This window comes from Vulpes lagopus, chromosome 2, assembly GCF_018345385.1.
Source record: "Vulpes lagopus strain Blue_001 chromosome 2, ASM1834538v1, whole genome shotgun sequence".
NCBI lineage: Eukaryota > Metazoa > Chordata > Mammalia > Carnivora > Canidae > Vulpes > Vulpes lagopus.
Genome location: NC_054825.1, coordinates 9,630,709 through 9,655,970, shown reverse-complemented (window position 1 = coordinate 9,655,970; position 25,262 = coordinate 9,630,709). Strand labels below are relative to the sequence as shown.

Below are 25,262 nucleotides of genomic sequence, written 5' to 3'. Positions count from 1 at the left end.
TGTCAGGAAGCCTCCAAGTCAAAAGCTAAGTGAATGACTTTGAGATGAATCTAAATTCTTCTATAATTTCAATTTAGTGCATCATTCTAGGACTCATTAAATCTAATGCGTGCATTCATTCATTAAAAAATGTATTTATCAAAGACATAGTAAGTATGGACTTAATAGGCATATTCTCAGTAATAACCAAAAGTTTAGGTTAAACCTATATATAAATCAGTCCTGCCGGCTGGACAAACTTGAAATCTTTCCAAACTGTACCTTCTTGGTTCCACTATTAACCATTTCGTTCAATCCCTGGACCTCCCATTTAATAATCTCCTTCCATTTACTTCACCTGTTTGTTGTCTTGGGAGTCCTGTCACAACCAGTGTCCTACCACCGGCATTATTCCGATCTCTCAATCCATGTGGAAGTCAAGGGTCTCCTCCATCTGCAAAGCACTCTTTATTTATAGAAGCATGGGCTGCCTTATAATTACTGAGAAAAGAATAAGTCATACAACTATCTACTCTGACCCCCACTATTTAGCACAGATGAGGAAACAAGAAATCCAGGAATCAATTAAGCAATACAATGATCATTAAACCATGGAGCTGTAAACTGACATACAAACTAGCATCCTAGCCCCTAGGCCAATGCTATTTTTATGCTATCTTAAGAAAATCATCTAATCAGACACATTTAAATATCCTCACTTTTCAAATATCCCTAGGATATCCAAGTTAGTAAGTAAAGCAACACAAAAAACAAAGTATTTCAATGCATGGCTTTCAACAGATTTTCTTAAAAGTTGTTTTGCTGTATTCCTTTTTTTCCCCAACATGTCTGACAATTAAAATATGAATGATTTCCTTTTTTCCCTTGTGGGAGTTTCACTGACCTAATTTAAAAAAAAAAAAAAAAGATCTAAAAAGTGGAAAACAATCTAAGTGAAGGCAGAGAAAAAGCTATTTTTTCAAATAATACATCTGGTCACTTCACTATTGGTTAATAATGATTTACGGTTCTCAGTTTGGTAAGTCAGTCAATACTTTCAAGTTTTTCAACAGGTACGTGGCAGCTGTGGGAAATGGGCGGAAGGTGAACCTAAATTACTGATTGCCTTGGCCCTCCGTGAAGAGATGGAGCGGCCAGGGCTCCCAGATCACTCACTTCTGGCTGGAAAATTTGAAAAAAATTCAGTGCCTACCATGTTTCCAATACCATAAACTTGACTGATTTAACTACCATGCTTCGTAGTTGTCCATGAACATACATACACACATCTGCTGAATCACTTTTTATCCTTCCACCTGACATAAAACAGCCATTACAGGTTTTCCCTCAAATAAGATCCCTTAGCTCAAATTATCTAACACTAAAACATGGAAAGAATACAGAAATTTGAGGGACAGAGCAAAGGTGATAAAAACAAAGAATAATAAGGAAAGCTGTGAAATCAGAAATCAGCAGAACTCCTGGTTATGTCTCCCCATTCAACAATATCTTTGAGATCCAGACTCACTGAAGTTGATCATGCTACATGCTTCAATATGCTATCATGTGGATACCTGTTGGTTTTTATGAGTAGTAACTAGAGATTATCTTTTTTGCAAATGTATGTATTTTCAGCTAACACAGATCTGTTGCCCTCACCTCCACTAGGTCAAAGAACTACATCTTACAAAGTCCCTTCCCTTCCTTCTCCCAGGCACTCAGCCCCTCAGCATCCAGTCACTGACTAGTCCTTTTTTACTGACCGCCTTGAGAATCCTATTTTAATACTTGGAACTTCAACCTCTTACTTTCTTAAAGCCTATTAACTGTTAACAAAAACAAACCAAAACAAAGCCTATTCATTGTTAACACTCTTCAACTGTTACTTAAAAACACAGAAGGTGATGCAATTACAGATTATGCAGAAAAATAGACACTATTTGGGAAAGAGAGTAACAGATGTGCATGTGGTATCATGTAAATCATAAGCTCTCAAACTTCTTGGTCTCCAAATCCCTCTATTCTTTGCAAGGAGATTTTGCTCATTGAAGATAAGGCGTTCAGGAGAGATTTATTGCACTAGATATTAAAACTTGTGCTTTTAAAAATATGTATTTATTTTTAAAAATAACAATAAATAACAGTATTAAAAATATCTACATTTTCCAAAACAAAACAAAAATTTAGCAAAAAAAAAAAAAAAAAGGCACTGGTTTACATTTCTAGAATCTCTTTAATAATGTCTGGTTTGGCAAAGGGATAGCTGGATCTCCTATCTGCTTCTGCATTTGCTGTCATCATGTAGCTTCTGGAAAACATCCCCATAAACTCAGAAAGAGAGAGAAAAATGCCAATAAAATATAATTTTGACCTCAAGGATCCCCCCTTGCTAAGGCTTCAGGGACCAGTAGGAATTGCAGGACACTTTTGAGAAGCACTCACATAAATGGATTTTTAAAAACACAGGTAGCAAAGGAAGCTATAAACTGTTAAGCTACAAAAAGAAAGGGAGGAGGGTACAGTGACTTGAGTCCAGGATTTAGAACCAAAGTATCTGGACTTGAGCCCTAATTCCACTGTACACTTTCTGGCTATTTTACCTTAGCAAGGCAATAACTACTTTTAAAGGTACCTCTTTCTGCATTTTTTAAAAAGTAGATTCCATGCCCAACGTGGGGCCTGAAGTCACCACTGTGAAACCAAGATTCCCATGCTCTAAGGCCGACTGAGCCAGCTGGCGTCCCTCCATTTCTGCATTATTAAAACAGAAATCCTACTACTACTCACCCTCAAAGGTCATTGTGGAAAAAAAAAAAAGATAATGTACAATGAAAAGCACCTCACAGACTGTGAGCAAGTCTGGGTCAGTTTTTGCTTTTAGTTTTAAAGGGTCTGAATGGCACACCCTAAAAGATTATGTCTGTGAGATTACGCTGGTAGCTCCTATAACAGCAGCTATTCAAATTAATAGCAGCTATCTTAATTTCATCAGTGATATGATTAATATTTAATATTGTTTATATTTACCTTTATATATAATAACGTCATACATAATAAACAATTTATTTTCCTCATGCTTGCACTTCGCATAGTTCTGGATATATGAAAGAATAAACAAAATTATTTCTCAGAAGTTCTTCCATTTCAAGGATTTAGCTGATAACAGGAAAAAACATAATAAAGCTCACCACTGGCTAGACAAAAGAAAAAATGTCTTAAACACCAGGGAAGAATAGCAAAGTTTATGGATGAGTGAACTCAGCAGTATAACATCAAAGGCACGATGTAGGAATGGCATCAATATTAATAGGCCAATTCAGCTTGTAGGTAAACTGCTCCCCAAATGGGTGTATATGTACTCTGATAAAGTATACCTGTCTCCTGACCTACCTGCCTCTATGTACCTCATTTATGCTTTAAGAAAAAAACACTATTAAGACTCAAAGGAACAGACAAACCGGGAGTCACACATCAGGTACCAAAGGCAATATTTATTTGTTCGAGAGACTGAACCATAGGTTCAAAGACAGTAACAGGGACAGTCTTGAGGGACTTTGAGTAGAATCTGCTCTGTCCTTCCACAACATCCAAAAGTACCCCTCCCAAACTATACTCATTTACACAAAAATCTACAATTAGACAATTAGTGCCTGTTTTTTTTTTAAGATTTTATTTATTGGGGATCCCTGGGTGGCTCAGTGGTTTAGCACCTGCCTTTGGTCCAGGGCATGGTCCTGGGATCTGGGATCGAGTCCCGCATCAGGCTCCCGGCATGGAGCCTGCTTCTCCCTCTGCCAGTGTCTCTGCCTCTATGTCTCTCATGAAAAGATTTTATTTATTTATTCATGAGAGTCACAGAGAGAGAGAGGCAGAGACACAGGCAGAGGGAGAAGCAGGCTCCCTGAAGGGAGCCTGATGTGGGACTCGATCCCAAGACCCCGGGATCATGCCCTGAGCCAAAGGCAGGCGCTAAAACACTGAGCCACCCCGGTGTCCCCCTGCCTTTTTTTTTTTTTTAAATGACAGTTCATGGAGGCACCCAAAGGAAATCATTTTACGCACCTGATTAAAAGTTTGCATTGTTTTAAAAGAACTTATTCTTGCAATTGTTTTCCCTTTTGTTAATACTTTCATGAAACACTGCACTGAAGTTCAGATTCATTTTATTTTTTTTAAAAGATTTTTAAAAATTAAAAAAAAAAAAGATTTTAGAGAGAAAGAGTGTCAGCATGAATGGGGGAGGGGCACAAGGAGAATCTCTAGCAGACTCTCCACTGAGGGAGGAGCCCAAGGAAGAGCTGGATCTCAGGACCTGGAGATCAGGACCTGAGCCGAAATCAAGCAGGCTCCTCACAGAGAGTTCAATGTGGGACTCAATCCCTGGACCCAGGATCATGCCCTGAGCGGAAGGCAGATGCTCAACTAATGAGCCACCCAGGTGCCCCTCCATCTAAGAAAATCCCAGGATCACGCCCCACATCGGGCTTCTTGCACAGAGGCTGCTTCTCCCTTTGCCTCCGTCTCTGCCTCTCATGAATAAAGAAATAAAATCTTAAAAAAAAAAAAAATCCAAACTAAATTTGGAAATAATATGGTCTAAAGAAAATAAATGAATTTAAGTTGGAAAATATAAATAGCAATACTCAGAGTTAGGACATATCACAGTCTTGTATAAATGATTTAAAAATCAAATGTAGGGATCCCTGGGTGGCGCAGCGGTTTGGCGCCTGCCTTTGGCCCAGGGCGCGATCCTGGAGACCCGGGATCGAATCCCACATCAGGCTCCCGGTGCATGGAGCCTGCTTCTCCCTCTGCCTGTGTCTCTGCCTCTCTCTCTCTCTCTGTGACTATCATAAATAAATAAATAAATAATTAAAAAAAAAAATTAAAAATCAAATGTAAAATAAATAAAATAAAATAAAATAAAATAAATAAAATAAATAAATAAAAAAAATAAAAAAATAAAAAAATAAAAAAATAAAAAAATAAAAAAATAAAAAAAATAAAAATAAAAAAATAAAAAAAATAAAAAAAATAAAATAAATAAAATAAAATAAAATAAAATAATAAAATAAAATAAAATAAAATAAAATAAAATAAAATAAAATAAAATAAAATAAAATAAAATAAAATAAAATAAATAAAATAAAATAAAATAATAAATAAAATAAATAAATAAAATAATAAAATAAAATAAAATAATAAAATAAAATAATAAAATAAAATAAAATAATAAAATAAAATAATAAAAATAAAATAAAATAATAAAATAAAATAATAAAATAAAATAATAATATAAAATAAAAATAAAAATAAAAACAAAAAGTAAATGTAACCAATTCCTAATTTGTTGGCAATCAGTACACTAAAGATGGCCACTAACTTAACACACTTCCTGGTTCATAGGTATATTATATGGTAGATATAATGACAATCTACCTGGAAAGAGTCTAGCCCTGTTTCTAGTTATGTCTAAAAGTATGTGAAATTAAAATACTTTAAGGGCCAATTCTGAGAAAATATATGGTGATTAGTCATGAAGTTCCCAACAAAGAACTTTCCACTTTCCTCAAAATGTCCAGGACAAGGGGACCTCTCCATTACCACGCACTTCCGTTAACTGACTCAACACTCAGGCAGTCAGCTCTTTGGGTAGTAAGAGAAGGTCCTAAAACAAGGTCGGCTTTCAATAAGCCCTTGCTCCCCTGGCAAAATCTCCCCTCCTAAGAAGACAAACACAGCCTTCAACTAGTTGGGAACATTACCTGGTGGATTTAGCTATCAACAGGCATTGTAATCACCACCACCAAGGAATATTTTGTCTTTCTTTTTTGTGGCTGATTCTGACAGTAACATAAATTGTGATTTGATACATGATAGATATTGACATTTTACAACCCATCTTATATTATAGGAGACGGATGCATTGATCATAACCTTCAAAATATTCAATTAGCTTAGTTATATGTTATAAATTAAATAATGCTAAGTCTGTAATAAGACAACCAAAATTAGTCTATGTTGGCTTAATCTGATAGGATTATTTCCAGTCACCACATATATTTCAATTCTAAGACAATTACATTTAAATAATGCTAATAAAAAGTATATAAAAGTAACAATATTTTCTTTTACTGTATCTTAAGCAATATTTTCTCTGCTCATAAAGCAAGCATATAAAAGCTAATTTTACTAAATAATATAAATGGAATAATTTTTATAGCCTTAAAGTTAGGAAGAAGTCTTCTGATGTTGCTAGTCACATAATTCTCTCTGGTTGCCATATAGTACCAGGTAAACCTCTAAATGCCTCAATTTCATCAGAATCTCTAAATTGATGAAGATTAGCTGGACACTGAAGAGGAACAACATATGCCAACTGCCTCGATTTCTGCTGGTAATCTCAATAAACAACTAAGTAGCATCTAACTTTTTTTTTTTTTTAATATTTTACTTATTTATTAACGAGAGACACAGGAAGAGAGAGAGGGGCAGAGACACAGGCAGAGGGAGAAGCAGGCTCCATGCAGGGAGCCTGACGTGGGACTCGATCCTGGGTCTCCAGGATCACACCCTGGGCTGAAGGCAGCGCTAAACCACTGGGCCACCCGGGCTGCCCAGTAGCATTTAACTTAAAAAATTTTTCATCAGCTCCTATTATGTCCATGATGCTGATACCAAGACAACCTTTATTCACTTCCGAATTGGGAGAAAGAACCAAATTAAACAGAACTGTAAGATGAAATAAGTTAATTACAGCATATTCACATGAGGAACTGTTATATAGTAAAAAACCATTTTTACCAAGAATTTTTAATAACGTGATAAACATTTCTCCAAGTTAAATGAATATAAAGTGGTATGTATGATCCTAACTACATACCTGAAAAATTTCCCTTTCTCTCTACATGTGTGTATAGCATACACACACATAAAAAGATGGGAAAAAACATCAAATACTGTAAGCACAGGGTTCTTGGATGACACATATTCTTTTCTTCGTTTTCTATACTTTTAGCAAAAATGCATTAATGTGTAATCAACTTGAAAACCGTGGTTGAAGAATTACTAGTGTTAAAAAGAAACTGGTGGTATCTGAAATTTGACATAGGCCAAAAAAATGTCTGGGGGTTTTTATTTAAATTCAACTTAGTTAACATATAGTGTCTTATTAATTTCAAAGGTAGAATTTAGTGACTCAGCAGTTTGCATATAACACCTAGTGTGCGCACTCCCCCACATGCCCTCCTGATTGCCCATCACCCAGTTACCACCTCCCCTCCAGTGACCCTCAGTTTGTTCCCTAGAGTTAAGAGTCTCTTATGGTTTAAGTGCAGCTCTGGGCTTGATTTTCTATTGACTGAGTTATTTTACAATTTGGTTGGGGCAGAGGTTAACTTATAGATTTCTGTCCAGTGGAACAAGTAACCCAAAAGTTATAGTTTAATGCTCTGTAGCTCAGTAATCAGTTGTTTTTATCTAACTTAGCAATCTCATCTCAACCTCTTATTAAATTGTATTATATATTATATATAGATCTCTCAAGTTTCACAAATGCTCCGTGGACCAGTTCTAATGTATTACTGGTTCTTGCACTAATAATGAATCAAATAAAATTTGACATGTGTTCAATGCTCTATGTGTATGAGTATCATGCTTTTATCTTCCTGAAAATGTAGTTTAACAGTTTTGGAGGTAACCTACTGAGAAGCTCAAACGAAGACTTAATGGAGCTAAGAAACACACAAGTGCCCTCACAGTCTGTGAGGCCCAGCCTCGTCTTAACTCTCAAAAGACATTCCCATGGAGCAACAGACCTCCAACGCTGCTGTGTGTCTCTTTTTCTCCCTCTCCACTAAGTCTGTGCTTTTGTTTCTGTTTCTGGTTCTCCTACAACCAGTAAGCTATCCCCCTTAGTGGCAGTAATAGATTTGGTTTATGGTCTGCTGGATGAATGATATAGATCTATTCTCTCTTGAATGAAAAGAGACAGAGACTCTGGTTTATTAGTTGTTTTGGTCTGTATATTTGTGAGTTCAATCAATTAAGGAGAATAGTTTTTGGAGATCTGATCCAAGGAGTTTCTGTTTACTTGTGACCTGTAGCTCACATTGTAGGACTGGAGCTCAGAGCTGTGAAGTGTCTGTGAATTTGTGATTCAGAAAAGTCTTTATTTCTTATTGTATGGGAAACATTTTCCTACCTTCAGAGGGTATAAATGAATCATACTATCAGGTCTCCTTATTGGAGGAGCTCTGTAAAATTGATTCATAGATATAAACAAACATTTATATAAATCAAGTATTCTCCAAATTCACAGAAAATGAATCCTTACAGAAACTGCTAGCTCAGAAACATTTTTAAAATAAATCACACTGGCTTAATAATTTTGGTTTAAGGAAGAAAAAAAAAAAGGGGCACCTGGCTGGCTCAGTCTTTCAAGCATCTGCCTTCAGCTCGGGTTATGATTCTGGGGTCCTGGGATTAAGCCTCATGTTGGGCTCCCTGCTCAGCGGGGAGTCTGCTTCTGCCTTTGCCTCTGCCCCATCCCAGCCCACCCCACTCATGCTCTCTCTCAAATAAATAAAATCTTAAAAAAGAAAAAATAAAGGCATGTCTTTTCTCTGATTTATTAGATTAGGTACAATACATGAATAGATTTAAAAAATCATCTTTGGGGCAGCCTGGGTGGCTCAGTGGTTTAGCATTGCCCTCAGCCCAGGGTGTGATCCTGGATATCCGGAATCAAGTCCCAAGTCAGGCTCCCTGCATAGAGCCTGCTTCTCCCTCTGCCTGTGTCTGTGCCCCTCCCTCCCTCCCTCTCTCTCTCACAAATAAATAAAATCTTTAAAAAAAAATAAAAAATAGGGATCCCTGGGTGGTGCAGCTGTTTGGCGCCTGCCTTTGGCCCAGGGCGCGATCCTGGAGACCCGGGATCGAATCCCACGTCGGGCTCCCGGTGCATGGAGCCTGCTTCTCCCTCTGCCTATGTCTCTGCCTCTCTCTCTCTCTCTCTCTCTCTCTCTCTCTCTCTCTGTGTGTGTGTGTGTGTGTGTGTGAGACTATCATAAATAAATAAAAAATAAAAAATAATCTTTGATGGTTTTCTAATAAAGATCATAGTTTAAATTTCCAAAATACTCATTGGTTTATTAATCAAAATGTTAACATCATTCCTACATAATGATCATGATTCTGAAACGTGTAAATTTGTGTTTAACTGAATTAAGTTATAGTTCTGATGTTTAAAAATATTTTTCAATTGTGGTAAAATACACATAACATTTACCATTTTAAGCATTTTTGAGTGTACAATTCAGGGGCACTGAGTGTACATTCACAAGTTGTGCAATCATGGCCACTCTCTACCCACAGAACTTTTTCATCATCCCAAACAAACTCTGTATACACTGAAAAGTGACTCCCCACTAGAACCTCTGTTCTACTTTTTCTCTCTGAAATTTGCCTACTCTAAGCTACTTCAGGTAAGCGGAATCACACTCTATTGGCCTTTTTGTGACTGGCTTATTTCACTTAACATAATGTCCTCAAGGTCCATCCATGTTGTAGCATGTGCCAGTCTCCCTCCTTACGGCTGAATAATATTCCATGGTATGCATATACTATGTTTATCTCTTCATCTGTTCATAGACACTTGGGTTGCTTCTACCTTTTGGCTATTGTGAACAACGCCTCCACAAACACTGGTTTACAGTAATTCTTGGAGTCCCTAATTTCAATTTTTTTGGGTGTATATACCTAGAAGAGAAATTGCTGGATCATATGGTAATTTGATTTTTAATATTTTTAAGGAACCGCCACCCATACATATGCCTATGAGCAATGCACAAGGGTTCCAATTTCTCCATATCTGAGCCAACATTTATGTTTGCTGTACTGTTGATAACAGCCATCCTAACTTCACTGGGTGTGAAGGTGGTATCTTATTGTGGTTTTGATTTGAAGTTCCCTAATGACTAGTAATGCTCAGCAACTGACAAACATTTTTATATATTATGTTTTATGGTAGCTTAAACATAACTTCTAAGAGTCTTAAATAATTTAAAAATATGGATTAATATAAATCAGAAAACATAATGAGCAACCTTTGGATAATTAAGTAGATTCTAAATAAGAATGAACACTAAAACAATGAACCTAATATTTATAAACTTGTCCTGCTTATTTATATATGCTTTAGAATGACTGTATCTTTGGGTCATGTCAACAAACACATTCATCTTTGCCACTTTGAGACGCTGGAAAAGAGATGCCTAAGAAATTGGTGGTGTTTGGGACACCTGAGTGGCTCAGGGCATGACCCTGGGGTCCTGGGATCGAGTTTCGCATCAGGCTCCCCGCAGGGAGCCTGCTTCTCCCTCTGCCTCTCTCTGTGTCTCTCATGAATAAATAAATAAAATCTTAAAAAAAAAAAAAAAGAAATTGGTGATGTTTGTATTTATACACTTTCCCAGTCTGCTAAAATGCTTATATAAATAAGCATAAGGTTCTCAATGAACCTACCTCCTAGTTTTGAGAACCCAAAGCGATCACTTTATTAAAAGATATGATTCATATGTACCATATTAAAGGCAAAAATAAGAGATACATATTTGGGTATGCAAGGTAATAGCATAATATTTGTTTTTTATAGAAGAGTAGAATTGTTCTAAATGTCAGCTTGCTGCAGAACATACTAAAGCACAAAGACAAAACCAGAGGGACAACAGCAAGTTGTAAGTTGAGGGACGTATATTTTGTTTGCTTAGTTTATAATGCCTGCATCTCTAAAGTAGATTTAGTTGACCCTTGAACAACATGGAGGTAAGGACATCAACCCCACCCCCCACCAGCACAGCTGAAAATTCATGAATAACCCTTTGATTCCCAAAAACTTAACTACTAACAAACTTGCTATTGACAGAAAGTCTGATAACAGAAACAGCCATTTTGTGTTATAGGTACTATACACTGTTATTACAATGAAGCTGGAGATAATATTAATAAAATATTAATTCTTGAGAAAATACATTTACAGTAGTGTACTATTAAAAAAATTCACATATTAGTGGATCCAGAGTCCAAATCTGTGTTGTTCAAGAGTACTGTACAAAATATGTTAAAATGTTGGCTAAGTTCACTCAGTTTGAGGGAGCTCTTCATCTGAGATACCCTTACTCTTTTATAAATGGAAAAGTGAGGGCTGGGCTTGTTCAAGGTCACAAGACCCACTCAGAGGAATGATAAGGACCCAAATCTCAAATTCTCAACTTTTGGTTCAGTGTTTTTCTCACTGGATGCCGCCTCTGTGGTGTCCCGTGTCAGAATATAATCACAATCTAGTAATATGTTCCATCCAGTGTAATGAGTTAAGATATTTTGGAAATTTACTAAGCCAAAGAAATCAAGAAATGTATTTCTCAGTGACATAATTCTTAAGATATGAAGTGCTTCAAAGCAAGCAAAACCGTTTACCTGAATGTCTACAACTTAAAACCAGAAGCACTGCAATGACAAAAATTTGAATTGTACAGAGCTTAAATCATTAAGGAATGAATGACTTATAGTAAATGTGTTTAATAAGTATGACAGAAATGAACTTATTTTCGCATTTCTACTGCACAATATATAAGAATTATGATGTTAATCTGTTAACTGTTTACTTTGACATTTCTTTGTATTTTAAAATCCTAACAATCCAACAAAAAGATTTTTTGTGAGGCACCATAAAATGCTTACAAGGAAAAGTAACAGAATCTCAACTTCACAATTCCACAGATTAATCAATATTTATTGAACACTACAACAAACACTTTAGGATTGAGAGTTACTATCTTAATGAAACTTAATGTCACTCAAGACTTGCTTTTCCAGTCTTTCTTACAGAGGGGAAAAGCATTCCCCACTGACAACCCAAACTGATATTTTTATTTAGAACTGTATGACTGCAAACATCAAACAAGACTGACATCCCCATGGAAACTAATCCACCCCAGGATTTACCATTCAAACATTTTCTGAAGCACTCATGCACAGTTAATGGGTAATGAAAATCGTCAAGGCAGATGACCCTAATTTTGAACACAGTTGAAGGATCTTTGGCATAATGGTGAAAACCACTACTTGCTAAAGGAAGACTGACCTGGCAAAAAGGTATCTGGAATGGACTGTGACTGTAAGCTGCCTAAACTAATCTAAGTCCCTTGCCAGACTAATCTTCAACGAGGAAATTTATGGCATTTTTCTCTTTAAGATCTGGTTTTCTATCCTAGTATACTTTCTCTTATTCTCAGAATAAATTTAGATATTTTTTATCATAGGAGATTGGTTTCCAGAAAAAGATTTCCAGTTTATACAATTTCACTGTAAAACATAAGGTTTCAAATAACATTGGTTCAACTATCATGTGATATTCAAAAACAAACTGGAAGTAAGTTCATGTATTCAACCAATACTTACTGAGTGCCTGTGTGAGCCCAGGGAATACTATTTCAACTATCATACAAAAGATGTTCAAGCCCTACTTAATGAGCTTAATAGAGGGCAAATAGGAACGTCTTCAATTCACTGATCTGCATCAGTGGCTTGAGGAGCAGTCCTGCCCCAGCCACAACTGCCCAAAAGTCTTCAGACCTAACCGAGTGGGAGGGCAATCAAATGATAATCCCAATGAGTTGGGGAATCTGGATCCAGAATTCTAACTGGTGCCTCTGCCCAACACTACTCAGCCTAATTCTACAGCATATGGAAAACTACATGACTCTTTCCCAACCCATGTAACTAAGAAAAACAACACCCCTCACCTGTATCTCCCTTCCCCCCCCCAGTGGATCAAACCACAGCCTAGCTTTCCTTTTCTAATTACTCAGTACCAATAGCAGCCTGACCACCATTCTCTGAAATCTAGCCCCCATTCAGATAGCTCTGTCTGCCCTGGTTCTGGCTCTCTACACGTAGCTGGTGCTCCCAGGCTGTCTGTCCAGACCAGACAGCAGGTGAAAGCTCTCCCCAGGCCACCAGCTCAATGCTCCTCTGAGCCTTCTCTCCACAGCAATCCAGGTCAGGGCAGCTCTCTATCTGCATCCTCCTTGTTCGGTAAAATTATTTTAACTCCCTTCCCAAGTTTAGCAGCTCAATCTTCTCCAGTTCACCCCTCCACTGCTATCTCTGCAAGCTCCCTTTAATTCTACAGAACCCAGTTTGAGTAACAGTCATTCCCTCTTCCAAATTCTGGCCAATGGAGATATCCTGACATCTACCAGAGCCACTCCAAGCAATGATATTTCATTTGCTGACAGACTGAAGAAATGATTAGGTTCCTAGGGCTCTTTTTTTTCCCTTGACAGCAAAATGAGCGCCACCACTGGCTACAGGGCAGGGACACTTGTAGATACCCACCCCTGCCACCTGCAATCGGTGTACACACACACACACAAATGTACACATTACTTCAGTCTATCATAGAGCTTCAAGAAGCAGCAAAATAGCTCTCAACTTCAAAAAAAAATTGGAAAGATGGTTTTACAAGCTATCAAAAAATACTAATGGCTAATATTTAAAATAGTATTAACCACCTAGCTAATATTTAAATATTCCTTAAAAATGGAAGTATCTTGGGGAATACTAAAACTGCAAACACTACACAATAACTAGGGATGCAGTAAGGAAGCAAGATATCAAGCTGAATCAGATCTTTTCTATAAAATTTTAGGAAATTAAAAGATGAAGAAATGATATATACTCTTTTCTCCCAGCTTTATTTACACATGATAAAATTCACCCATTTTAAGTGTAAAATTCTGTGATTTTTAGCAAATTTATAGAATTATGGAATCATCACCACAATGCAGTTTGGGATCATCTCTATCACCCCCCAAAACTCCTATGAGTCTCCTTTGCAGTTAGCCCTCCACTTCTACCTCTAACTCAACTAATCTGCTTTCTCACCCTCTAAATTCCCCTCTTTTAGATAATTCATTTAAATGGAAACACAGTATGCAGCCTCCTGTATCTGGCTTCTTTCACCTCGCATAATGTTTTCAAAGATCACCCATGGTGCACCCTGTATCATAATTTGTGCCTGTTTACTGCTGCCATTCCATCGTATGGATGGACATTTATCTATCCACCAGGTGATGGACTTCTAAATTGATTCCAGCTTTTGGCCATTATAAATAATGCTACTATGAACATTCACATCCAAGTCTTTGCATGTATATTCTCATTTTCCTATATTTTAGGGTCATATAGTAACCCTATCTTCATTATTTTGAGGAAATGAAAAACCATAGCTCTACCATTTTAACAATCCCACCACAATGAATAAGGTTGTCAATTTCTCCACATCTTGTCAATACCTGCTACTCTCTGCTGATTATGGTCATTCTTGTGGGTTTGTGGTAATATCTCATTGTGGCTTTAATCTCCATTTCCCTTGTGGATGGTGAGAATCTCTTCTTGTACTTAGTAACCATTTGCATGTTTTCTCTGGTGAAATATGTAATCAAGTCTTTAGCCTATTTTTAAACTATATTGTCTATCTTATTACTGAGCTGTAAGTTCTTTTTGTTATTGATTCTAACTTAATTCCACTTTGATCAGAGATGATTTCAATCCTTTTCAATGGCTGAGATCTGTATAGAGGGACAGCATCTGATCTGATAGTAGTCAATGTTCCCTGTGTACCTAAAAAAATATGCAGTTTATCATTGTTGGGCATAGTGTTCAACAGAGGTCAAAGGGGTAAAACTGTGTGATAGTGTTTTTCCTATCTTCTACAGTCCTTCTAGTTTTCCAATTGTTCTGTCAACTATTGAGAATGTCATCCTAAAGTCTGCAACTGTAACAGTGGATTAGACTTTTCCTCCTTTCAATTCCACTGGTTCTTGCTCCATGAATTCCCAGACTATTATTAAGTGTCTCACATTTTGGATTACCATGTCTTTGTATGATGAATTGACCATTTTATCACCATGAAATGTCCCTCTTCCTTTCAGATAGCAGGCCCTGAGGTCTACTTCATCAGATATATAAATATAGCCACTCCAACTTTCTTATGATTAGCATCTGCATGGTATACCTTACTCTGGCTTTTTTTTTTTAAAAAGATTTTATTTATTCATGAGAGACACACAGAGAGAGAGAGAGAGAGAGAGAGAGAGAGAAAGAGAGAGAGGCAGGGACACACAGGCAGAGGGAGAAGCAGGCTCCATGCAGGGAGCCCGATGTGGGACTCAATCCTGGGTCTCCAGGATCAGGTCCTGGGCAGAAGGTGGCGCTAAACCGCTGAGCCACCCAGGCTGCCCTGGCCTTTTTATTTTAAATGATCTATGTCTACACAGTTAAGGTGAATCTTGATTTTTTAAAAAATCTAATATGACAATCTCTGACTTTTAATTGAAGTGTCTGGATAGGTATTGTCCAACAGGATAGCTACTGGCCACATGTGGCTATGTAAATTTACTAAAATCTTAAAAATTTAAAATTCAGATTTTAATTTGAATAGGTACTAAGAAGCTCAGTACCTATGTATGACCACTAGCTACATACATACTTTGGATAGTATAGATACAGAACATGTCAACATAGAGTTCTGGTTCAGATAATTTATATTGAATGTAATCAGTCGGGTTGGCTTTAAGTGGACATCTTGCTGTTTGCTTTCTATTTGTCTCACTTGTTCTTTGTTCACCTCTCCTTTTTCTGCCTTTCATGAAACTAAAAACGTGTTATCATGGCAATTATCTCCACTACTGACTTATCAACTATCACCGTTTTTAAGGCTGCTTAAGGGCAGCGGTTTTTCAACAGGGAGCCAATTTACCCCTATGGAACATTGGCAAAGTCTGGAAACATTCTGTTTCAATTCAGGGGGAGGGTACTACAGGCATCTATTGGGTAGAAGCCAGAGATGTTCCTAAGCATCACACAATGCACAGGATAGTGTCCACAAGAAAGATTTAACCTATCCAAAATGTCAATAGTGCCAAGCTTGAGAAATCTTGCTCTTGGGTTTACAAAATATACCTCAAACTTATCGCTTCATGTAGTGCAAGAATCTTATAGCATTACCGAGGGAGAAGGGGGCAAAACAGGTGATGGAGACTAAGGAAGGCACCTGTTGTGATGAGCACTGGGCGATGTATGGAACTGCTGAACCACTATACTGTACACCTGAAACCAATATAACACTATATATTAACTAGAATTAAAACTTTAAAAAAATCTTATAGCAGTATTATTCCATTTTTTCCTTTCTATCTTGCTATTATTGCCATATATCAATAGCTGTGATGTTGAGCTCAAACAATGTACCTCTCTGGACTCAATTTGCCTTAGAAAATTCTCTGTGTGAGAATTGAAAAGACATAAGCAAAGAGCTTAGCACAGCATCCATCCACCACAGGTGCTAACATCTGGATAAGTTGTTATGATACCTGTTGAATGAAGAAGATTTTAACTGATTTGAAAGAATAGAAGGGGGATCCCTGGGTGGTGCAGCGGTTTAGCGCCTGCCTTTGGCCCAGGGCGCAATCCTGGAGACCCGGGATTGAATCCCACGTCGGGCTCCCGGTGCATGGAGCCTGCTTCTCCCTCTGCCTGTGTCTCTGCCTCTCTCTCTGTGTGACTATCATAAATAAATAAAAATTAAAAAAAAAAGAAAGAATAGAAGGACATACCTGAACAGAAACCTAAGCCACCTACATTCACATATGGTAAAATGTCTTACAAACACCTCTCCTGTAGCTCTCCACCTCCGAAATGCCGACAAGACTGCACCCTACTGGAGTGGCTGGCAAAGTCTGATTTGGAAGAGAATTTCAAGAATCTTTTAGCCTCTGATATATAATCCCCTTTATTTACCTACATTTAATTGAAGACATCTGTAGGCGGTGCCACACAAAATGTAATTCAGACTTAGTAATGTCAATAAAAATGTCCGTAAGGGAAAGGTCCGATGTAAACCTAGCAGGGAAGTGCACATCAGCAGCCACAGAGCCACATGAAATTAGGAATATAATGGAAATATGTTGCCTGACTTGACGAGGTGATAAAAGCTCTTTTCCCATAAAGCTTAATGAGCTCTATTAGTCTTCAGCTTACAGGAATGTAAAGGGGTCAGCCCCACAGAGGGAAGTAACTGACTTTCCACACATGGCTCCATTCAAATGACAGCAGATCAAATTACTGATGTAATTACTATAACCTGACAATTTCGTTAGATTCATGTGGCGGTTAACTATTTAGGACTTACAACAAAGGGACATGGTTCATTCATACTAGTTTGTGGACAAAGTGAAGTTTAAAGTATTCTTCATTTTCAACTGCAAGTCCCACATATATTACAGTCTCTACCAGAATTATTTTCTTTTAATCACAATCAGGGAAGGTGTTTGGGTATTTACCTTCCCCAGCTAAAATACAAGCTCAATGGCAAAATTAAACATTTGGGACTCCTAACACTCTACTGCTTTGGCTTTGTTTTGGCTCTCAGACTGTGATGTGGCAAAGGAACAGAATCCTGAGTTCACTGCTGTTGGAAGTTTAGGGGTAGCAGCCACTACCTATACTATCAGGCAGCCCCTGAAAAACTCTGGACTAAAAGAATTTCAACAGAAAGCCCTCAAAGGAGTTCCCAAAAACTTCAAGCAAAGAAAAGCACATTGGTCATCTCTCATTTTGCCCTATGTCCATAAGCTCAGTAAGAAGAGAGATCTGTAACAAAGGTAAAACACAACTCCAGATCATTAAATGGAGAAAGCAGATCAGAGAGAAAATGACGAGATCACTACAATTTGATCATACTTTCCCTCTACTATTCACCAAAGATTAAAGCTTCTATACATACAGTCCCAATATTTAGCCAGATGTAAGTAAAAAAACATTTGTTTGATATACTCTGGCTGTACAGTTGGTAAACTCCAAGCCCTATCTACACCCAAGAGCATCCAAATATGAAAAAGACAATGATCCTCATCTTAATACAGTCGTGCTAGGACTATATTGAAACATAAATACGAGGCCTTGTGTGTTTTTGGCGGACTCCTGCAGCCTCAACCTCAGCCCTAGCTTATCCATCCAACCATCCAATACTTATCCAGTGCTTCCACTGTACTACTTTACTACACTAAAATCAGAAACACAAGGAAGAAAAACAGGGTCCTCTCTCATTGGGCTCACATTTGAGAAAAGTCTATTAGTGAGGTCTATTTAGAAGGATCTTTGCCACTGTTTGGTAATATTGCCCCAGTGGTGCAGCGGACATCAAGCTCCAGCCTCCTTATTCACTCCATGTCCAGGTAAGCCAATCCAGCCCAAATGTCTTCCACTCAAAACCATTCTTCCTGGTTATTCCTCAAAGCTCTTGCTGAAATCAGAGTCCAGCCTTAAACCTTATCGTCATTCCCTTCACCTAAGCTCCTGCAATTCCTCTCCATCTTTTTCCCCTAAGACTAGATCCTGTTTGCTCAACAATCAGAGCCTTGCCTGATGTACTTTTCAAACACTGACTACAAAAGCCACCATCAAAACCTACCAAGGTATCTCTTCTTCCCATTGTGGCTCCTTCATGGAAGAGCAAAGGGTGAAACAATTTAACATTTTGTGTATCTCCTTCTTAATTGGTTTCTGTATGTTTTAATTATTTTTAAATTGAGATCTACATGTATAATTTTGCATCCTACTTCTATTTCAATATAGCAAAAATATTTCACACTGTTTTCTTCATCAACAGGTACTTAAGTATATGCATAATCCCCATTTTAATGGCTGTACCATGTTCTGTTGATAATATAGCTTTCTGTACCATTATTTATTTGACCTCTTACTGCTGGACATTTAGACTTTATAAATTTTTTGCCATTATAAATAGTGCCATAATAAACATTTACACAAGTTTTGTCCCCACTTTTATTTCTCTGGCAGTGATTCTTAGATTAGAATTATTCCAGCACACAACCCATAAGGTATGAATTTATACAGGGTCTTAAATGTAGATGACAAAATTGATTTCTGTAAAGGATAAAGTATAAAAACAACTCATCCCATCATATCTTCCCAAGCATTTATAAAAAAAAAAAAAAAAGATTATCTTATTAACAGGTAAGCAAACATTTACCACTGTTCTTTTAAACTACACTTCTTTGCTTACAAGGTTAATTCTTTTTTTTTTTAAAAGCAGGTTTTTTTTTTTTTTTAATTTTTATTTATTTATGATAGTCACAGAGAGAGAGAGAGAGAGAGAGAGAGAGAGAGGCAGAGACACAGGCAGAGGGAGCAGCAGGCTCCATGCACCGGGAGCCCGATGTGGGATTCGATCCCGGGTCTCCAGGATCGCGCCCTGGGCCAAAGGCAGGCGCCAAACCGCTGCGCCACCCAGGGATCCCACAAGGTTAATTCTTAAAACATTTACTACCATTTGTATTTCACCACATCAACTATCTCATAAAATCCAACCAAAAATTATGGGAAAAAATATAAAACATTTTAAAATTGACTCCAAGAGAACTTGAAGTATAATAACCTTGTTATACTTTCTCCAAACTGCCTTTAACTATATGTTTTTATGAACAAAATTAAGGATTTTTAACAGAAGCAAATCTTATTTTTCCATCCTTTCCTCTGTGATACTTCCCATTCTGCTATGCTTAAAAAATGCTTCATCAACTAAAGAGCAGTTGTATAATTTATACTGTCTTCAAATTTCTTAGTTTGCTTGTTTTTGCACTAAACTTTATTTAAAATTTTATGTGACAGGATTTGTGCTTAGTGCTTACCACACACTATCTCATTTCATCTTAATAACTATAAAGTAGGGGATCCCTGGGTGGCTTAGCAGTTTAGCACCTGCCTTCGGCGCAGGGCATGATCCTGGAGTCCCAGAATCGAGTCCCGCATCGGGCTCCCTGCATGGAGCCTGCTTCTCCCTCTGCCTGGGTCTCTGCAGCCCACCCCCCCACCCCCGTCTCTCATGAATAAATAAAATCTTAAAAAAAATAACTATAAAGTATTACCAATTCCATCTTTAGATTAAAGGAAAGATGAAATTGCTCATGGGCTAAGCAAGCCTCCATCATTTCAAAGCCCAAGTCCCTCTAAACATAGCTTTGTTTCCCTCTTGATCCTGGATATTTAGAAAATGTAACCAAACCTGGATGGCACAGTTTTCCCCTGGCAGTCATCAAACTGACCTCTGAGAGTATTCAATGTACCAAGTTGGTTTGCACCACAAACCCAAAATGTTTCAAAAAAAATCACATGAGTACAGTGTTACAGAAGCAGTGTGTGTGGAAAGTTGCAGAAGGGTGTGGCAGTGGACAAAGGCTCAACCTGAAGAGGGATAGGATTTGAACCAGTTGGGAACAGGGGATAGGAACTTAAAGTGAAATAAGCAGAAGCAAAAGGAAGGACAATGGAAAGGCAGAGAACAGTGTCTGATCACCCAGGGCTTCAGTGCAGCCCAAGAGGAAAATAAAAAATATTACTAAGGTTTTGAGTAGCACTTTATTTATTGAACTCACTTGAACTCATGATCCTGGGGTTAAGACTTGAGCCTGAGCCACCCAGGTACCCTGAGTAGCATTTTAAAAATGCTGCCATGTCCACTGCTTCATTAGGGAGGTAAGACTTATCATTTGCATTTTAAAGATAAAAAACCAAAAAAACCAAAAAAACCAAAAAAAAAAAAAAAAAAAAGATAAAAAACCCAGGCTCAGGGAAGTTGTGATTTGCCCAACTGTGTCCAGTAAGGGAAGGCATGCTCTAAAACTGAGATTTGGTTCTGAGTGCAAGCATCTCTCCCACTCCCCCTTCTTTCTTCCTCCTTCCTCAAAGCCTCATCCATCTTGTGTCAAAAATCACAGGTCAGCAGTTTTCCTGAGTATCTTTATCTCACAATGTTATCACTGGAGTCTCAGCTCTACACTGCAGAACCATTATGAGGACTCAAGGTGAAAGTAAATGTAGCACTGACAGAGGGGGAGGGAAAAGGAGAGGAGGGGAGTGGGGGAGGAGAGGGAAGAGTGAGAGAGAAACAGAGGGAGGGAGCACACCTGTGCTTAAGAGAAGCTCAGTAATAGTAAGTCCTCTGCTCTTGCCTTATCAATTCAGGGGTCTGAAAAAGTGCTCTCAGGCACCTGGGTGGTTCAGTAGGTTAAGCATCTGCTTTCAGCTCAGGTTATGATCTCACGGTCCTGGGATTGAGTCCCTCATTGGGCTCCCTGCTTGGCAAGGAGTCTGCTTCTCCCTCCCTCTCCCTCCTCCAGCTAGTACTCTCTCTCAAATAAAATCTTAAAAAAAAAAAAAAAAAAAGTGCTCGCAAACCAACAGAAACTGGCCTGACAACAGGCACCCCCCCCTTTCCCCTCCCCCAACTCTCTTTTAATACCAGGGCCTTTTTTTTTTTTTTAATACCAGGGCCATTAAGACAGAATAAGGCTAGTGTCAAACAGTTATGAAGGAAGCAGACATAATAAGGCTCTTTATAATGCAATACTGGTGATTTCAGTTTACTTAAAAAAAAAAAAGAAAATGTCCTTAAAAAGAAGCAATGACCTGTTATGAAGGTGAGCAGCTCTGTAACTTAGAACAATTCTTATTCTAAAAAAAGTCTGTATTCATCTCATTACCATTATCAAAGAGGATGTGTTACAACAAAACGAACACCTCTAAATACCAAATAAATGCCTAACAAAACATACCAATAGTGATGTCCGAGTAGTGATTCTAGTACTAAAGTCAGAGATTCAACTCTTACCTCCAGAGGTGAGCTGCAAAGGAACCTTGTGAACTGTAGAGTCACATTTAAATATCAGGATCAGTTTCATCCAATAAATGAGCAGCAAAAGAAAACAAAAAAAGAAAAATTATCGTTACATATTTTTTCAATAACAGCATCTAAAGTAAACCTTAAAGTCTATAAAATTAACATTTTTTGATTCACTGTATAGTTTTTATCCAGAGTACAGAAAAGTTCTATCTAGCCCATAGTTGGCATCCAGCTATTTAAAAATAAAATCTGTACAAACTCTATATAAAAATAAATTAAAGCACAACAAGCTAATCCTAAAGGCTTTCATTTCTTAAGGTTTCATCTTACAACCCCTACATAATTAGTCCAAGACAGGAATCAGCAATCTTCCTGACAATGAATGCCACAAGCAAAATTATGTAAGAGCCAAGAGAAGGGAAAGATATAAACCAAAGGGGAATCAAGAAATAAAAAATCAAGACCAGGAGAGAAGGCTGGTTGAGGCAAGAGTGAAAGAAGGGGAGTCCCCCCACACACTGGTGCCCGGACAGTTCTCCCTTTCTCTTTCTCAGCCAACATGCATCCTTATTCTACTACCTCTTTCTTTGACACATGTCAAGGCTTACACAGTAACACCTGAAACTAAGCGTTATATATGCTGTTTCTCAGTATTTAATTAAGGAAACAAATTTAGGCAGGGTAGGAAGGAGCCATGAATAACAAAGCAAACTGCTCTGAAATGAGGACTGTCACATAACTCTCTATATATTCATGATAATAATTCATAATGCTTTTTAGATGTTATTTATTAAATCAACATTTCAAATCCTTCGAGAGTTACTGTAATAATAAAATAGCCAAGTAGCATAAACTCTTGATCTTTCTAAATGCGAAATAACTACAATAAAATGCAATAGCAGGCCTGTTTCCAAGGGCTCTTGAACTTCCTCTCCACAACAAAGCTAGCCAGTACTCACAGGGAATACAAATAATTTGATTCTCTTTTAGAGATACACATTGAAATATTTTTCAATGAAATTACATGATGTCTGGGATTTCCTTCAAAATCACCAGGGGGTCAGGAGGAAGTATTGTAGGATAGCGTGTAGATAAAACAAGACTGGCCATTATATTAAACTGGTGAGGACAGGAGATGAATATATGCAGATTCACTATATAACTTTCTACTTTGTAAAGATTTCCAGTTTTCTACAGTAAAGTTTAAAAAGTATGGCAGACACTTTCTCCCCGCAAAACTAAAGCAAATACATTTGTAAAATGTTACTAGTACACACTAAAGCCTTATAATTAACTAGTATCATTTAGGCCCTAGATAATAGGGTATATTTAAGCAACTTTTTTTTTTTAAGAGAACTTTCTGAAAGTGCAAGATCTACCAACATTTTAAGTTTTCATAATACTGATATGTAACAAATTAATTTTGTTAAAACTTAAAGTGTAACCTTGTGATCTTGGATTCTTTTCATAGTAGCCCAACATGAGAGGATCTCGACCCTTCCTCCTGGGAGTAAAAAGTGGCAAGTAAAAGACTAGCCAGTTTTAACAGTGGAAAACAAAAGGTATGGAGAATTTTTATTTCAGAATGAGAATGAGAAATCTGCTCTTGCACAGTTTCTTTCCTTTTCTCCACTAAGTGCATGTTAACTCTCTAGTACGCATTATATTTTAGAACTTAGAAGTAGGGGCACCTGGGTGGCTCAGTGGTTGAGTGTCTCCCTTTGGCTCAGGTCATGATCCCGGGGTCTAGGGATCAAGTCCCACATTGGGCTCCCCACAGGGACCCTGCTTCTCCCTCTGCCTATGTCTCTGCCTCTCTCTGTGTGTCGCTCATAAAAAAATAAATAAAATCTTTAAAAAAAACAAAGAAGAACATAGAAGTAGTTCTGGTTCAGCAGTAACTGATTTATCAGTTAGGATGGAGGTTACTTTAAATAACAATAAAAAGAAGCAGATAATTACTTTCCAGGAAAACTAATGTTTCCTTGCAGTTCCAATGCCTGACATACATCTCTGTCATGTGTGTATATAACATTACTGTCACAGCTTTTTCAAAATAGACCTAAAAATTCCTGCACTGCCTAAAGCTGCCAAAACATGAAGTATACAAGTAAAAGTTCTCAATTCCCAAAGCAGTAAAAACAAAATAACAAATCACAAGGCGCACATTCACTTCCTATTCAAAGGACATGAAAAGATCCAAAAATGCTGCTTCTTGATTAGTGCACCAGAAAACCCACTGCTACTTCCCTTCAGTTACTTAGTAAATTTTCATTGTGAAATTACACACATCATATTCAATACAAGTGGTAATACCTTGAAAAAGAACTATAAAAAAGCAAATTAATTGTAAAATATATTTTGTACATACACTGTAACTGACAAGAGAAATAGATGCCTTCTAACAAATACCATCCAAATGTCTGATCAGTTTAAAAATGGCTCAGTGTTGCTGTTACAACACAACAAAAAAGACTATGGCCCCAGTCCATAGTCCCCATTAATACCACTTTTCTAACAGTTATTCTAATTGGGCCATTTAAAAAATATAGCGTTATGGGCATAGTTAATAGGTTTAAGGGAAAGATCTTATTTTAATATTTAGGCAAAATGTTGAGAAAATAAAGAATTTAATATGTTTACAAAATATCTTACTGATTTTATAGACAGGAATATACTTCCTCATTCTAGAAAGAACTGGAGGTAAATATAGCCACAGTTTATCTATATACCTATTTAAAGACTACTTCTGAGAAATGTTGATTTAATACAGTTGAAAATAGGAACAACTTCCCTGACATTTGTCTTTTCAAACGTAAACAGATAAGTTTTTCAATAAGAACATTAATAACAGGGATCCCTGGGTGGCGCAGCGGTTTGGCGCCTGCCTTTGGCCCAGGGCGCGATCCTGGAGACCCGGGATCGAATCCCACATCGGGCTCCCGGTGCATGGAGCCTGCTTCTCCCTCTGCCTGTGTCTCTGCCTCTCTCTCTCTCTCTCTCTGTATGACTATCATAAATAAATAAAAATTAAAAAAAAAATTAAAAAAAAATTAATAACATTACTTTGACTCACTTGCTACAATTCATAAAAATTTAATTGTCAATTATCTCATCTACTCTTGATTTTTTTCAAAAAATAAGGATTATGTTCCGTATTTAGCATCCAGGCACAACAGCATCAGTAGTACCATTTAGAAAATATTTCAGGCCTCTAAAAAGAGAAAAAGGATAGACCCAGATCAGTTCTCATGTTCCACAGCTAGGTACTGACTGATCTTGCTTAGAGTATTCTTACTTATCACTTCTAGCTTCATTGGTAGCCTGTCATAACATCTCATTCCTTCCAGAGAAGCACTTGGGTTTACCAAAATTTTCTCAATAGTTTTCCAAGCACACAAAATCGTAGCTAAACTTCTTGTCAGTTATGAACAGCAAGTTCTTTCTTTTTCCAAGACTTGTTATTAACCATGCCATTTATCCTGGGGGTAGGGTACAGTGGAGAAGGTGAGGGAGG

At 37.4% G+C, this 25,262-nt stretch overlaps 1 protein-coding gene across 8 annotated transcripts in view; it reads right to left on the bottom strand.

Annotated features, from left to right (window-relative positions):
• ATE1 (arginyltransferase 1) overlaps positions 1-25,262 on the bottom strand; it is a 163,755-nt gene that overhangs the window by 95,989 nt on the left and 42,504 nt on the right. For all 8 annotated transcript variants that reach the window (XM_041745811.1, XM_041745812.1, XM_041745806.1 and 5 more), the window contains one exon: positions 21,734-21,766. In XM_041745811.1, coding sequence (XP_041601745.1) covers positions 21,734-21,766 — 33 coding nt within the window. The remainder of the gene's footprint in view (positions 1-21,733; positions 21,767-25,262) is intronic.